The 12,070-nt window shown below is 50.8% G+C and overlaps 1 protein-coding gene and 1 pseudogene across 1 annotated transcript in view; both read left to right on the forward strand.

Moving 5' to 3' along the window:
- Window positions 1-7,995, forward strand: part of LOC113175536 (stimulated by retinoic acid gene 6 protein-like) — a 39,494-nt gene extending 31,499 nt beyond the window's left edge. The window contains exons 12-19 of the mRNA XM_026379817.2: window positions 520-595; window positions 2,729-2,810; window positions 2,943-2,991; window positions 3,396-3,513; window positions 4,534-4,653; window positions 5,920-6,083; window positions 6,799-6,945; window positions 7,540-7,995. Of these exons, the coding sequence (XP_026235602.2) occupies window positions 520-595; window positions 2,729-2,810; window positions 2,943-2,991; window positions 3,396-3,513; window positions 4,534-4,653; window positions 5,920-6,083; window positions 6,799-6,945; window positions 7,540-7,688 (905 nt within the window). The 3' untranslated portion in view covers window positions 7,689-7,995. The remainder of the gene's footprint in view (window positions 1-519; window positions 596-2,728; window positions 2,811-2,942; window positions 2,992-3,395; window positions 3,514-4,533; window positions 4,654-5,919; window positions 6,084-6,798; window positions 6,946-7,539) is intronic.
- Window positions 7,996-10,104: 2,109 nt separating this feature from the next.
- LOC113175867 (epsin-1 pseudogene) lies at window positions 10,105-11,791 on the forward strand (annotated as a pseudogene).
- The last annotated feature ends 279 nt before the right edge of the window (window positions 11,792-12,070 follow it).

Here is a 12,070-nt window from a genome sequence, read left to right on the forward strand (position 1 = left end):
ATCTTTGTTTGTATGTGGTGCTGAGGTTCGAACCCGGGCCGTATGCATGCCAGGCGAGCGCGCTACCGCTTGAGCCACATCCCCAGCCTGCATTTTATTTTCTTTTTCTTGACTAATTGCACTGGCTACAACCTCCAGTACAATGCTGACTACAATTGACAAGAGCTGACATTGCTTATCTTGTGCCTGATGTTGAGGGAAACTTTCAGTCTTTCACCATAAAGTCTGATACTTATTGTGGGTTTTCAGGAAATGCCCTTTATCAGGCTGAGGAAGTTCCCTGCTATTACTAGGTCATTGAGTGCTTTTAATCATAAAGAGATTTGGATTTGTCAAATGCTATTTTTTCCTGCACCTATTGAGGATTAGCTTCTTCAGAACCTTTTAAACCAACAAGTCACCTTCCTCTCTTGATTCCTACATCCCTCCCTCATTAACGCATAGAATCTCTCTGAAAGCAAGTTAGATTCATTCCAAGATTATTTTTCAAGGCCTCTCATCTCCCTTTTCATATTCCAGGAGTCTGGGTGGCTACCATTTTGCCTGCATCTCTCACGAGTGTGAGCTATCTGTTCCATATTTTGGCCTGTTACAGGTAAGAGGACTCTGGGAGTCATTTGTGTGACTTTAGCCAGAATGTTATCACCGACTTCTCAGAACTCCGGAGCGGTACCTGCAATACCAATCTGTGTCTAGGAATTGAATACAATGTCCAGGGTAGCCACATCTTTTGATAGGAAGGAAGAAAAAATTCAACTATGGATTTGAACTTCTCTGATGAACAGGCATTAAGCTAAAATCCTCATTGAATGTCTCCATTTTTACGCTTTGAGAAAACTGAGACTCAGCAATTAAATAATATGCCCAAGCAATTAGCAGATGGTTCAGTCTTTCTGGCCACAAGATGTTATCTGGCATTTCCATTGAGCATCAGACCTATTGGGCTATTTGAGGTTGATAACCGTGGGCTCCCAACAGGTGAATCTAGATCAAGGGACATCAGTGGAACTTGGGTCACGCGGACCAGGAGCATCAGTCTCAAGAATGACAGTGCAGGGACAGCAGGGCACAGAGCAGGAGGAGAGGATGGCCTTAAATATGCATAAGCATTTACTTACAGGCGTCAGTTTTGGTATATGCTGCTATCTTTCTCCCCACAAACCCCACAGGCCCATAGAGAGCATCTCTGAAGCATCATATCTTAAGATTCTCCCCATTTGACAGACCATAGAGACCCAAAGGGCAGGTCTCTTGCAGATGGAGCCCACAAGAATATTCTCCTGGCCTGAAGGGACCCAGCTCTTCACCCAGCCCTGCCTTGCTCCCTCTCTCTGCTTTCTTCTCTGTGGACCTGGTGGGTGGTCTACCTGTGGCTGGAGATATTCTGTGAGACCTCTGAGTGTAACCAAGGGCAACCACACTGCAGAGGGGCTGATGGATTTGGAGGAGGGTGGCTCAAGAGGAGGGAGGAGAGGGTATCTGGAGAGAGGAGTTCAGGCGGCTCCTTGCCTTCCACCAGTCCTCCAGGAGGGACGACCTTGCCTTCTTATCAGGACAGTGGGGCAGAGGAAATTATGGGTGAGAAACCCCCCTACATCCTTCAGGGCACTAGCACTGTGCCAGCATTTTAATTGCTCTTGGCATTATCCTAAGCTACATGTAGACACTTAAAACAAAAGTACTATGAAGAACATTTAGTGTAAAAGTAAGTCTTCCTCACACTTGGGTTCCTAAGGTCTTACCACCAGATATCTACTGTTAACTGTTTTCTGTGTATCTTTCCAGAAATTTCTTATGCACAGTGCAAATATATGCTGTGTGTGTGTGTGTGTGTGTGTGTGTGTGTGTGTGTGTTGGTGGTAGTGTACAACTCCAGTGCTACCAAAAAAAAAAAAAAAAAAGAAAGAAAGAAAAGAAAAGAAAAAGAAAGTCATACATGCAAATTTGAAATTTCTGGTATCACTATTAAAAAAGTAAAAAGAGACTAGTTACATCACATATTTAATAATACAGTTTATTTATCTCAATATAGCCTAAATATTCTCATTTAAAAATGTAATAAGTATGAGAATTATTGACGAGATTCTTCTATTCTTTTTTTTATTCTAAGAATTTCAAACTTAGTGATCATGAAAAGTGAAAAAAAAAAAAAAGTCCTGGAAAAATGCTGGAGGTAAAATGTTAAGTTAAAATAAAAAGCAGCACAAACGCAAATGTGCTCTGGGACTGTGACGATGTCAGCCTGATCTCTATGTCCAGGGCCAAGGCCTAGAGAAGGACGAGGGAAAGGAAGCAGTCTGTGCGGGTGGGTGGCGCTGGCCACCGGGCTCTTGTTCCCCTCCGCATTGTTACAAGGGCAGCAGCCCCACCACCAGTCTCTGTTTTCACCTGTTCTTTGAATCTTATCACCTAAGCAATAGATATTCCTCGTTGCAAACTATGACAGCGTAGAAAATAAAAGGAAAATAAAAGCCACCCACAACGCGTTGATCAGATTCAGTTGCCATTAGGACTCAGTCATTATAAAAATCATTTTTACAAAATACATTAAACTTGTAGGTTTGGAAGGCAGATCAGGTGGTGCTGTGAGCTGGTACTGAACGGAGCAGAGTCCAGGCCTCTTGTTCCCCACGTCCTTGGGCCTTTCTGTTTCTATCCACGGAGCTCTGTCATGCAAAAGGAGCCATGGTTATGGGCATCACTTAATTATTTCACACTTTTTCTCCAGAAAACACATGAAGAGGCTGTGGGCAGGAGATAAACACTTTCTCCCTTTGCGGTTCCACAATCCTTCTCCGTCCGAGAGTGTGGTAAGTCTGAGACTGAGCCTTGAGCCCAAACCTGCCTCTTTGGGTTGTGGGGACCTCTGAGACTGGTAAGGGGGTCAGAGGGCACGAAGGTTCTCTCCTGCTCCAAGGTCACTGTTTCCTTCTGAATCTCAGGTGGCCATTGCAAGGTACTCCGGCTGGCAGATAGCTTACATCCTGTGGGGTAAGTGCCACCTGGGCCTGTCCAACCCAACACATGTTTCCTGGGAGGGAGGAGAGGGGAGTGGGACGCAGCCCTGCTTCTGCCCTCAAGGGACCTCCAGGATGGGGGAGAGACACACAGGTCCATCATCCTGTCACCCTCCCCGCCTGTCCTGAACTCACAGGCCATGAATGTTAAGGTCCGAGATCACCAGAGGAGGAAGTGACTGACCCCAGCCAGGACAGGGCTCCGAGGCTCTCTAGGGGAGTCTGCAGGTGGGAAGAAAAGAGTGGGAAGACAGGGGAGGCCATGCCAGGCAGCAGGAATAGCATCAGCAACCATGCCAGGGCCCCGGGTGGACTGCCGGGAAGACACGGGGGCAGATCATGGTGACCCCCAAGTGAGCCTTACTCCCCTGTCCCCAGGCTACCTCATCATCCATGTGATGCAGAGCCTGTGTGGCCTGATGATCATGTATGGCCTGGTGCTGCCTGTCACCCACCACAGGGGCCTGGAGATGCTCCGAAGGCTGGGACTTGGGATGTAAGTGCTGGGTGGGTGGCCTGTCCTCCCTGAGTCCTGAGAGCCAATCCCTGGGCCCCTGATCTTGGGCCCTCACCTCAACTGACCAGGAAGGGAAACTTCCAGTTTGAAAAAAGCTTTCTCTCTCACCGTTACAATGAGCCTTTATAAGTGTGTGTGTGTGTGTGTGTGTGTGTGTGTGAGAGAGAGAGAGAGAGACAGAGAGAGAGAGAGAGAGAGAGAGAGATGATGTGCATTTTCCATCTGGGAAAACTGGGTACTCAGGAGGTGAGGGAGAGACAGGACAGCATGATGGAAGGAGGCAGGGAATAATTCTGGCTAAATTTTTAGATGTGCTGTGTGACTTGGGGCAAATGCCTCCCCTTCTCTGAGCCTCAGTTTACCCATCTGGAAAACGGTGAATGCTGGTATCCTTGAGCATTTACTATGTGTCTTTCCTCATGTCAGCTCTGTGAGTTTGGTGCTTATGCACAGTCCAGAAAACAGTCACAGAGCAACCAAGTGCTCTATCCAAAGAGAGGGAGGATACAGCATCGGGGGCCAGGCAATCTGAAACCAAAGGCTTCTTACCATGACCTCACACTGTCACTCAGGAGTGTCAACATAGCACGTGACACTCTGGGGACCTCCCTACCAGAGCCCCATGAGAGTCTGGGTTGGAGCCCACCTTGTGCACTTTCCCACGGCTTCTCAGGCTCTTCCCAAGCACCTTTTCTTTCTCTCATTCTCAAACTGTCAAGCCACTCGCCGGCTGCCACTCCTGGTAAGAAGGGACATCGTTGAGAGCCATGGGTTATGATCTGGAGCCAGAAGCTCTGGCCGTGGGGCCTTGGTAAAGCCACCTCCCACGTTTGAGCCTCTGTTCCTCACCTGCGCGGTGGGCATAGGATGGCTCCCGAGCATGAAGCATGGAGCTCACACTCTGGGTGGCCAGCCTCTCTCTCCTCCTATCTCTGGACATCTGAGATGGGCCTAAAAGAGCAGGGAAGGCCACCTCAGGCTGCTTGCCCTGTGTTTCAGCCTCACCATCTCCATCATCTTGGGCCTCATGATCCTGCAGATGTGGATTGCCGCCAGCTTCTTCCTGCAGCCCAAGCTGGGCCCAGGGGACAAGCAGAAGCCCTTGGCTCTCAATAACAGGTGAGATGAAGAGGAATGGGGACATGGCTGGGCTTGGGCTGTCTCCCAGTCCTTCCCCTTCACCCTTGGCAGGTTCCAGGGCCTCTCTATACTCTGAGAGGTGATATAGTGGGCAGGGCTGAGCTCTGGAGTCAGAATGCTTGGCCCCCAATCCCGGCTCACCCCTTAGGAGCCCTGTGACCTTGTGTGAGCTTACTAAACATCTATGAACCTCAGTTTCCCCCTTATAAATCATTTTGAGTATCTTAACAACGTGTTATAAGGTTAAAATGGACCTGGAACAACAGTGCCCAGCTCCTGGTGACCCTTGCTGATTCATACATTTATTGGGGAAACCTGGGCACTGAAGGAGAAGAGAGAATCCTGACACCACCTGCCTAGAAGCTCACAGCCCATCAGAACAGACAGGCACACAGGCAACAAGGGCAGCAGACCCCAGAGGGTGCAAAATGATCTCCAGAGAAACATGGTCAATGGAGGAGAAGAGGCAGAGATGGAGGAGGAGGAGCTGGGGTGGAAGGGTGGGGAGAGGGTGGTAATTGCACTGCAGATGGGAAGTTTGAGTAGGATGGTAGAATTTCTGCACTTATAGTAGAGGGCATGGCCAGCAGCTATCACAGCATGACTGTAGGCAGGGAGACCCCAAAAGCAGGGTGTGTTAGGAAACTGAAGATCTAAAACTGTCACCATACAGGGGTCTTAGATGCTGTACAACAGGAAGGAGACACAAAATGACAAGACCAAGAGATGTCCTCTCTGAGGGGGACCTGACACTCAGAATGCAAAGTTTGGGTTTTATCTCAGAGACAACAGGAACCATGAGATCCAGTGACCCTCTGGAAATTTCCTCTGGGGGACTGGAAACAGCTCTAGCTGGGGCAGGTCCTAGTTGCAACAGATGGGGGGAAGCCCCACCAGCTGGGACAGCCCTTGCACCAGCTGTAGCACCATGAGATTTCCTCACACCCTAAGGATCACATAAATCAAATACAGTCCCCCCAACATTTGTCTTAGGTTCTGCCCTGTGCCCTCTGCACTGTCCAGGGCTGGGAAATGGGGACTCAGCTTCCCCTACAGCACAGCATGAGAGCACAAGGCTAGGAGGCAGAGTCATAGGGTTTTGAAGTGCTGGAGATTGAACCCAGGGCTTCATGCATGCGAGGCAAGCGCTCTACCCCTAAGCTATGCCCCCAGCCCTCAGGGTTTGATGCTGGCTATGGAGGACTCCAGAGCCCGCCTGCCTAACCATCTTGTTTCTGTGTGTAGGAAAGCCTTCCACAACTTCAACTATTTCCTGTTCTTCTACAACGTGCTGCTGGGCCTGGGCGCCTGCCTCTCCAGGTTGCTCATCAGTTGCATCCTGGGCACATGGCTGATTGCGCGCATCGACAGGACCATCATGCAGAGTGGCTATGAGGGAGCAGACATGGGTGAGTGACCAGCCCCTGCTGGCTACCTCCTCTGGGGAGGGCTGGACTTGCAATTTCTTGATGGCTGTCTGGAAAGACAAGACAGGTATGAGAAGCCTGGAGTGTACCTTCACTTATGCTCAGAGTTTATCCTCAGTGGAGACCGTAAAGCTGAGCAATAGAAATACATGCTGCCCCATGGTCACAGGGAGTTCAGGGCTATTCAATCCTGCCTCTTTAGCAGACATTTCCGATATAAAGAAAAGGCAATAGTCAGAGGTAAGCAAAATTCTTTCTGAAAGTGAGAAGTTAATTTATAAATATACAGTCCTGAAGATTTTGAGAAAGACCACATCTCAGAATCATTATTGTTGTTCATCGGAACTTATTTGATGAAGAAAATATTCTGTTCAGTCGGACACTCCCAAATCAAAGCCGTTCCTGAAGAAGCAAAGTTTTTGTTCTGCTTTTAGGCCACGATCACTCAGTCTCTCTGCCCTTCGGGGCCTGTAACCAAGGCTTTCTTGGTTGTTGCTAGGCTGCTGCTGGCCTCCTGGAGCTTCAAGTTCTCCATAAGGTGAAACAGATTAGGATATGATCTTAAAGCCTCCTTTCAGATCGTTATACCTCATTTTCTAAATTCTCAGCAAAGACTCAGGCACCCCTGGAGCTTATCATTAAAAGCACCAACTGGGCCATGCTAGGAGGTGTGGCCTGATCTGCGGCTGGGTTTCAGGGTTCAGCGCGTGGATCGGCATGCTCTATGTGGACCATTATCACACCAACCCCGTGCTCGTCAGCTTTTGCCACATCCTGATCACAGGCCACAGGGAGAGGAAGCTGCAGAAGGCCATCAAATACTGGTGCCTGGACCAATCAGCAGGTAATGTCTCCTGCTTAAACCTCACTGGGTTCAAGGAGCAGGAAATGAACCCCCTGAGGCTCCCGGAGGTCCCTGAGATGCTCCAGGTTTTCTCTTTCCTGTCCCTTTTTCTCTGCACTCTGTGTCCTGGGTGTCCTTCATCCAGGGAGCTTGGGAGGCTTAGCCAACTATGGGACCCACTCAAGCTTTATGTCCTTGTCCTGCTGACTGGCCTCCACCGTTGTTCCTGGAAATGAGCTCTAGTTCTGCTAGTGGAGTCTTCCAGATCCCATTTGAGATTCCAACTCATATTCCAGGCTGCATGCCAGACGCCTGCCAAGGTGGGCTTCAGTCTGGGTTATTCTGCTCTGTGGTTTCTCACGAGTGCTCTGGGCCGCCCCTGTATGTTCATTGCTATTCCAAACACTGTGGGGATCCAGGACCATGGGATGACTCATCTCCCTCATGTCCACACAAGTCCCAAACCAGCTCCTTTACCATATCTCTCACACTGAAGGCAGCTCTTCCAAAACCCTTTGAGAACGGCAGAGGCAAACTTCCAACCAACCACCCCGCCTCCCATGCTGTGGTCCATCTGCTCTGATTCTATCCTAGGTCCCCGCATCTCAGCTAGGTCCAGGACGAGGTGGCGCCTGCTGCAGACCCTGATCAACAACCCCAGACTCATCATGCTCAGAAAATCAAAATCAGGACATGGTTCCCAGGAGTTTACCCAGATTCTGTTGACGTGCTCAGAGAGCTAACACTGGCTACCCACATCTGCTCCGAGGCCAGGTCAGGTCGTCTGCTCCTGAGAGAAGGCTCAGGCTAACCAGCAGCTGTTCCCTGTGATGGGAGGGGGCGGCACAGGCACTGTCCACGCACATGGCAGACAGCATTGTGGCATGGCCACCTGGACTGAGGGTCGAAGTTTCAGGACTATTTCGCTCTTTTATGAAAAAAAAAAAAAGATAAAAAACTAAAGAGAAGTTTGTTGAGCAAACTTTATCCACGGATACTTCTACTATCCACCATTGGTAGGCGACCTTGGGAAGTTACCTGTTAAGGAGCCCAAAGCTTGACTCCGAGGCAGAACTTTGTCACTGAAGAAGGTGGTAAAATGTTTACATCATAAAACTTTGATTTCCTAGAACAGAGCGTGGTCCTCAATTCCGTGGGGTCCTCATTGCTTTCTTCTTTCCAGTCTTTAGGGTGGTGGGAGAGAAGGAAACCGAACACCTGGGAAGATGAGCAGGCACAGAGCACTCTGTCCCATGGCAGCTGGGGTGAGGAGTGGATCAGAGCTGACCTGGGCCTTGCTTGCAGAGAAGATGCTCAGACTCTCTCTGACCAGGGTGGATCACCTGGGTAAACCACCTGTCTGAGGAAGCAGAGACGGGGTAGGCAGGCATTTCGGGCAGGGGACACTAAGACCAAAGTGGTGTAAGCAGACATGTCCCAGCATGTGTGATGAGGGTGAACTTTGACGCATATGGGGGTGCAGGGTGCCATGGGTTGGTTAGGACCACTCCAACCACCCACAGATGCTGGGTCAGTAGGCTTGGACATTTGTTTTTGTGCAGAGTCCAGAACTTGCCCAAATTTTTAATGCTCAAGCATAAAGTATCTGATGACCCAAGATCTGTGTAAAGTTTGATCAACCATTCAAAGTCCCTCATGAGCCTGGGAAAGTGCCCTGAGGACCCCACCAACATTGTAGAGGAAAATCCCCATCCACCACATGAGTCCCAGAGCAACTGTAATTTGGTTACCAGTATTAAGTACGTGGTGTAAACTCCGTCCTGTGGCTAGGTCTATTTGCCAGAGTTCTCTCTTTTAGCTTGATCTCCACAACCAAGCTTTGCCATTCTGCATTTAGCAACAAAAAAACAAGGACTCCCATACCACACTTTGAAGCTGTTTGACATTGGCCAAATTATTTGCCCTTCTTCATTCACTTTTCTTATCTATAAAAAGAAACCCCGTAAGATAATACTCCTAGCGGCCAAAATTATTTTAAGGATAAAGTGAGTTAATAAATATGAACACTCTGAAGCTAGTCTCTATCTTATCCTAAACTCTTAAAAGCAAAAGACTTGACTTTGTAGGTTGCTGTGACTTGAATATGGGTTGTGTCTCCTAAAGGTTCATGTATTAAAGCCTTGTTCTCCAGGGTGTCACCTTTGGTGAGGCCTAGTGGGAGATCCTTAGGTCATCTGGGGTGTGCCTTCAAGGGGACTGTGGGACCTGGGTCTCTTCTCTCTGTTTCTTACCAGATGGAGTGGGTGTCACCATTTGCTCCCACCATTTGTGCTGCTTTCTTGGAGGCCCAAGGCAATGGGCCACTTGACTGTGGACTAGAACCTCCAAAAACATGAGCCAAAAGAAACCTCTGTTCTTTATAAGTTAATTATTTTAGATATTTTGTTACAGTGACAGGAAGATGACTTAAACAGATGTCATTTTCACAGAAAGATATCCAAGTGGCTAACAAGTACAAGAAAAGGTGCTTCACGTTATAACACATCAGAAGACACAAATTAAAACCGTGCTGTTATACCACCACATAATGGCTACCATGAAAACTGGTGACACTATCAAGTGTTGAGGAGGATTCAGAGCCACTAGCACTTTTGTGCACTGTGGTTGTGAAAACTGTTATAACCACTTTAAGAAATTCTTTAATGGTTTCTTCTAAAGATATACAGGTACAGACTCTATGACCCAACAATTCCAATCTTAAGTATATGCCCAAGAGAAATACCTACATATGTTCACCATGCAAAAGAATGGTCAAAAACATTATAGATATAGTCCCAAATTGGAAAAAAAAAAAAACCCAACAATGTGGTTCAATACTAAAAAGGATAAACAAAATGGATTATGTTTTCAAATAATGGAAAACTACACAGAAATAAAATATACTCATATTTAAAAATGTATGGAATTCAGGTTGCTTCCTGTCTGCTCCACAGGCGCCAGGGCGCGGGGCCTTGGGTTTGGGGCTCTCGGTGCGTGCGCGTGTGCGCAGCTGCGACCCTCCGCCACCTGCGACCCTCCGCCACCTGCAGCCGGCGCGCGCCCCGTGACACCGAGCGGGGGCAGGGGGCTGACCGCCATGACCCCCCGGAGCCCCGCGTGAGGGGCCAAGATGCAGCAGTCTGCCAGTATCTGCTGCAGCCTCCATCTGTGAGTTGCCCCATCTCTCCACGCCCCTTGACGCCCCTGACACCACCGCTGGGCACCAAGTGGACCTCGTCCCTAGGGCGCCAGATGAAGAACATTGTCCACAACTACTCGGAGGTGGAGATCAAGGTCCATGAGGCCACAAGCAATGATCCCTGGGGCCCATCCAGCTCTCTCAAGTCTGAGATCCCCGACCTCCCCTATAATGCTGTGGCCTTCTCGGAGATGATGAGCATGATCTGGAAGCGGCTCAATGACCAGGGCAAGAACTGGCGGCACGTTTACAAGGCCATGACCCTTATGGAGTACCTCACCAAGACCGGCTCAGAGGTGTGTCCCAGCAGTGCCAGGAGAACATGTGTGCTGTGCGAACGCTGAAGGACTCCAGCACGTGGACCGTGATGGCAAGGACCAGCGCGTGAATGTGAGTGAGAAGGCCAAGCAGCTAGCTGGTGGCCCTGCTGCTTTGAGGAGGAGCCCACCCACTCGAGACCAAGGAGAAGCTTGCACAGACTGCCGTGGCCTCCTCAGCAGCAGTGGGCTCCGGGCCCCCGCCTGAAGCCGAGCAGGCCTGGCCGCAGAGCAGAGGGGAGGAAGAGCTGCAGCTGCAGCTGGCCCTGGCCATGAGCAAGGAGGAGGCTGACCAGCCCCCGTCCTGCGCCCCGAGGATGACGTCCAGCTCCAGCTGGCCCTTAGTTTGAGCCGGGAGCACGATAAGGAAGAGAGAATCCGTCGTGGGGAACGACCTAAGGCTGCAGATGGCAATGGAGGAGAGCAAGAGGGAGACTGGAGGCAAGGAGGAGTCATCTCTCATGGATCTTGCTGATGTCTTCAGGGCCCGGCCCCTCCACCGGCTTCAGACCCATGGGGGCGCCCAGCACCCATGGCTGCCCCCATCCCCACTGCCCCCTGCCTCAGACCCCTGGGGGGACCTGTTGTCCCTCCAGCTGCTGATCCTTGGGGTGGTCCAGCCCCCACACCAGCCTCTGGGGATCCCTGGAGGCCTGCTGCCCCTGTGGGACCCTCTGTTGACCCTTGGGGTGGGACCCCAGCCCTGCAGCTGGAGAGGGCCCCATGCCTGACCCATGGGGAAGCTCTGATGGTGGATCACCAGCTTCTGATCCCTGGGCTCCTGCACCTGCATTCTCTGACCCCTGGGAGGAGGGGGAGTCACTTGCAAAACCCAGCACCAATGGCACCGCAGCAGCTGGAGGCTTTGACCCAGAGCCTGATGAATTCTTAGACTTGGACTGACTCCCACAGCCCTGCCAGCCTCTGGGAGTAGCACAGAGGAGCTGGAGCTGCTTGCAGGAGAGGTGCCCGCCAGCAGCCCTGGGCGTATGACATGAGTGGGGTTGGTGGGTCTCTGGCTGAGGCTGTGGGAAGTGCCCCACCTGCCACTGCCCCAACCCCCACACCCCCACACGGAAGACGCCAGAATCCTTCCTGGGCCCCAATGCAGCCCTCGTTGATCTGGACTCTTTGGTGAGCCCACCCAGCCCCACTCCTCCAAGAGCCAAGGCTTCCAGTCCCTTCTCGAAAAGTGGAACCTCTCAGCCCTGTGCCCCCAGCCCCTGGAGCATCACCCACCTACATCTCTCCCCTTGGTGGGGGCCCTGGTCTGCCCCCAATGATGTCCCCCGGTCCCCCAGCACCCAACACTAACCTCTTCCTCCTATAATCCAGGGCAGGAGGCCGACCTGGCCTGGCCGACTTCCCCCAACTCCTGTTCCCTGGGAGACAGTGTTGTGAGTGCTGTGAAATGGGGGCACTCCTACCCCAGCGCCCTTCCCCGTTGTGGGGTCTACTCACACTATGCCCTCTTCTCACATCTCCAACCCATTTTCCCCAGAGAAACTGGCATGGGGGATGGGACGGGGAGCCAGCCAGAGGAGGACCCCTTTCTGTGGCATTAGAAGAAGGTTCCCCCCACCATTCCCCCTCCCTCCAAATTCCTGAC

Source organism: Urocitellus parryii, chromosome 4, assembly GCF_045843805.1.
Source record: "Urocitellus parryii isolate mUroPar1 chromosome 4, mUroPar1.hap1, whole genome shotgun sequence".
NCBI classification, from domain to species: domain Eukaryota; kingdom Metazoa; phylum Chordata; class Mammalia; order Rodentia; family Sciuridae; genus Urocitellus; species Urocitellus parryii.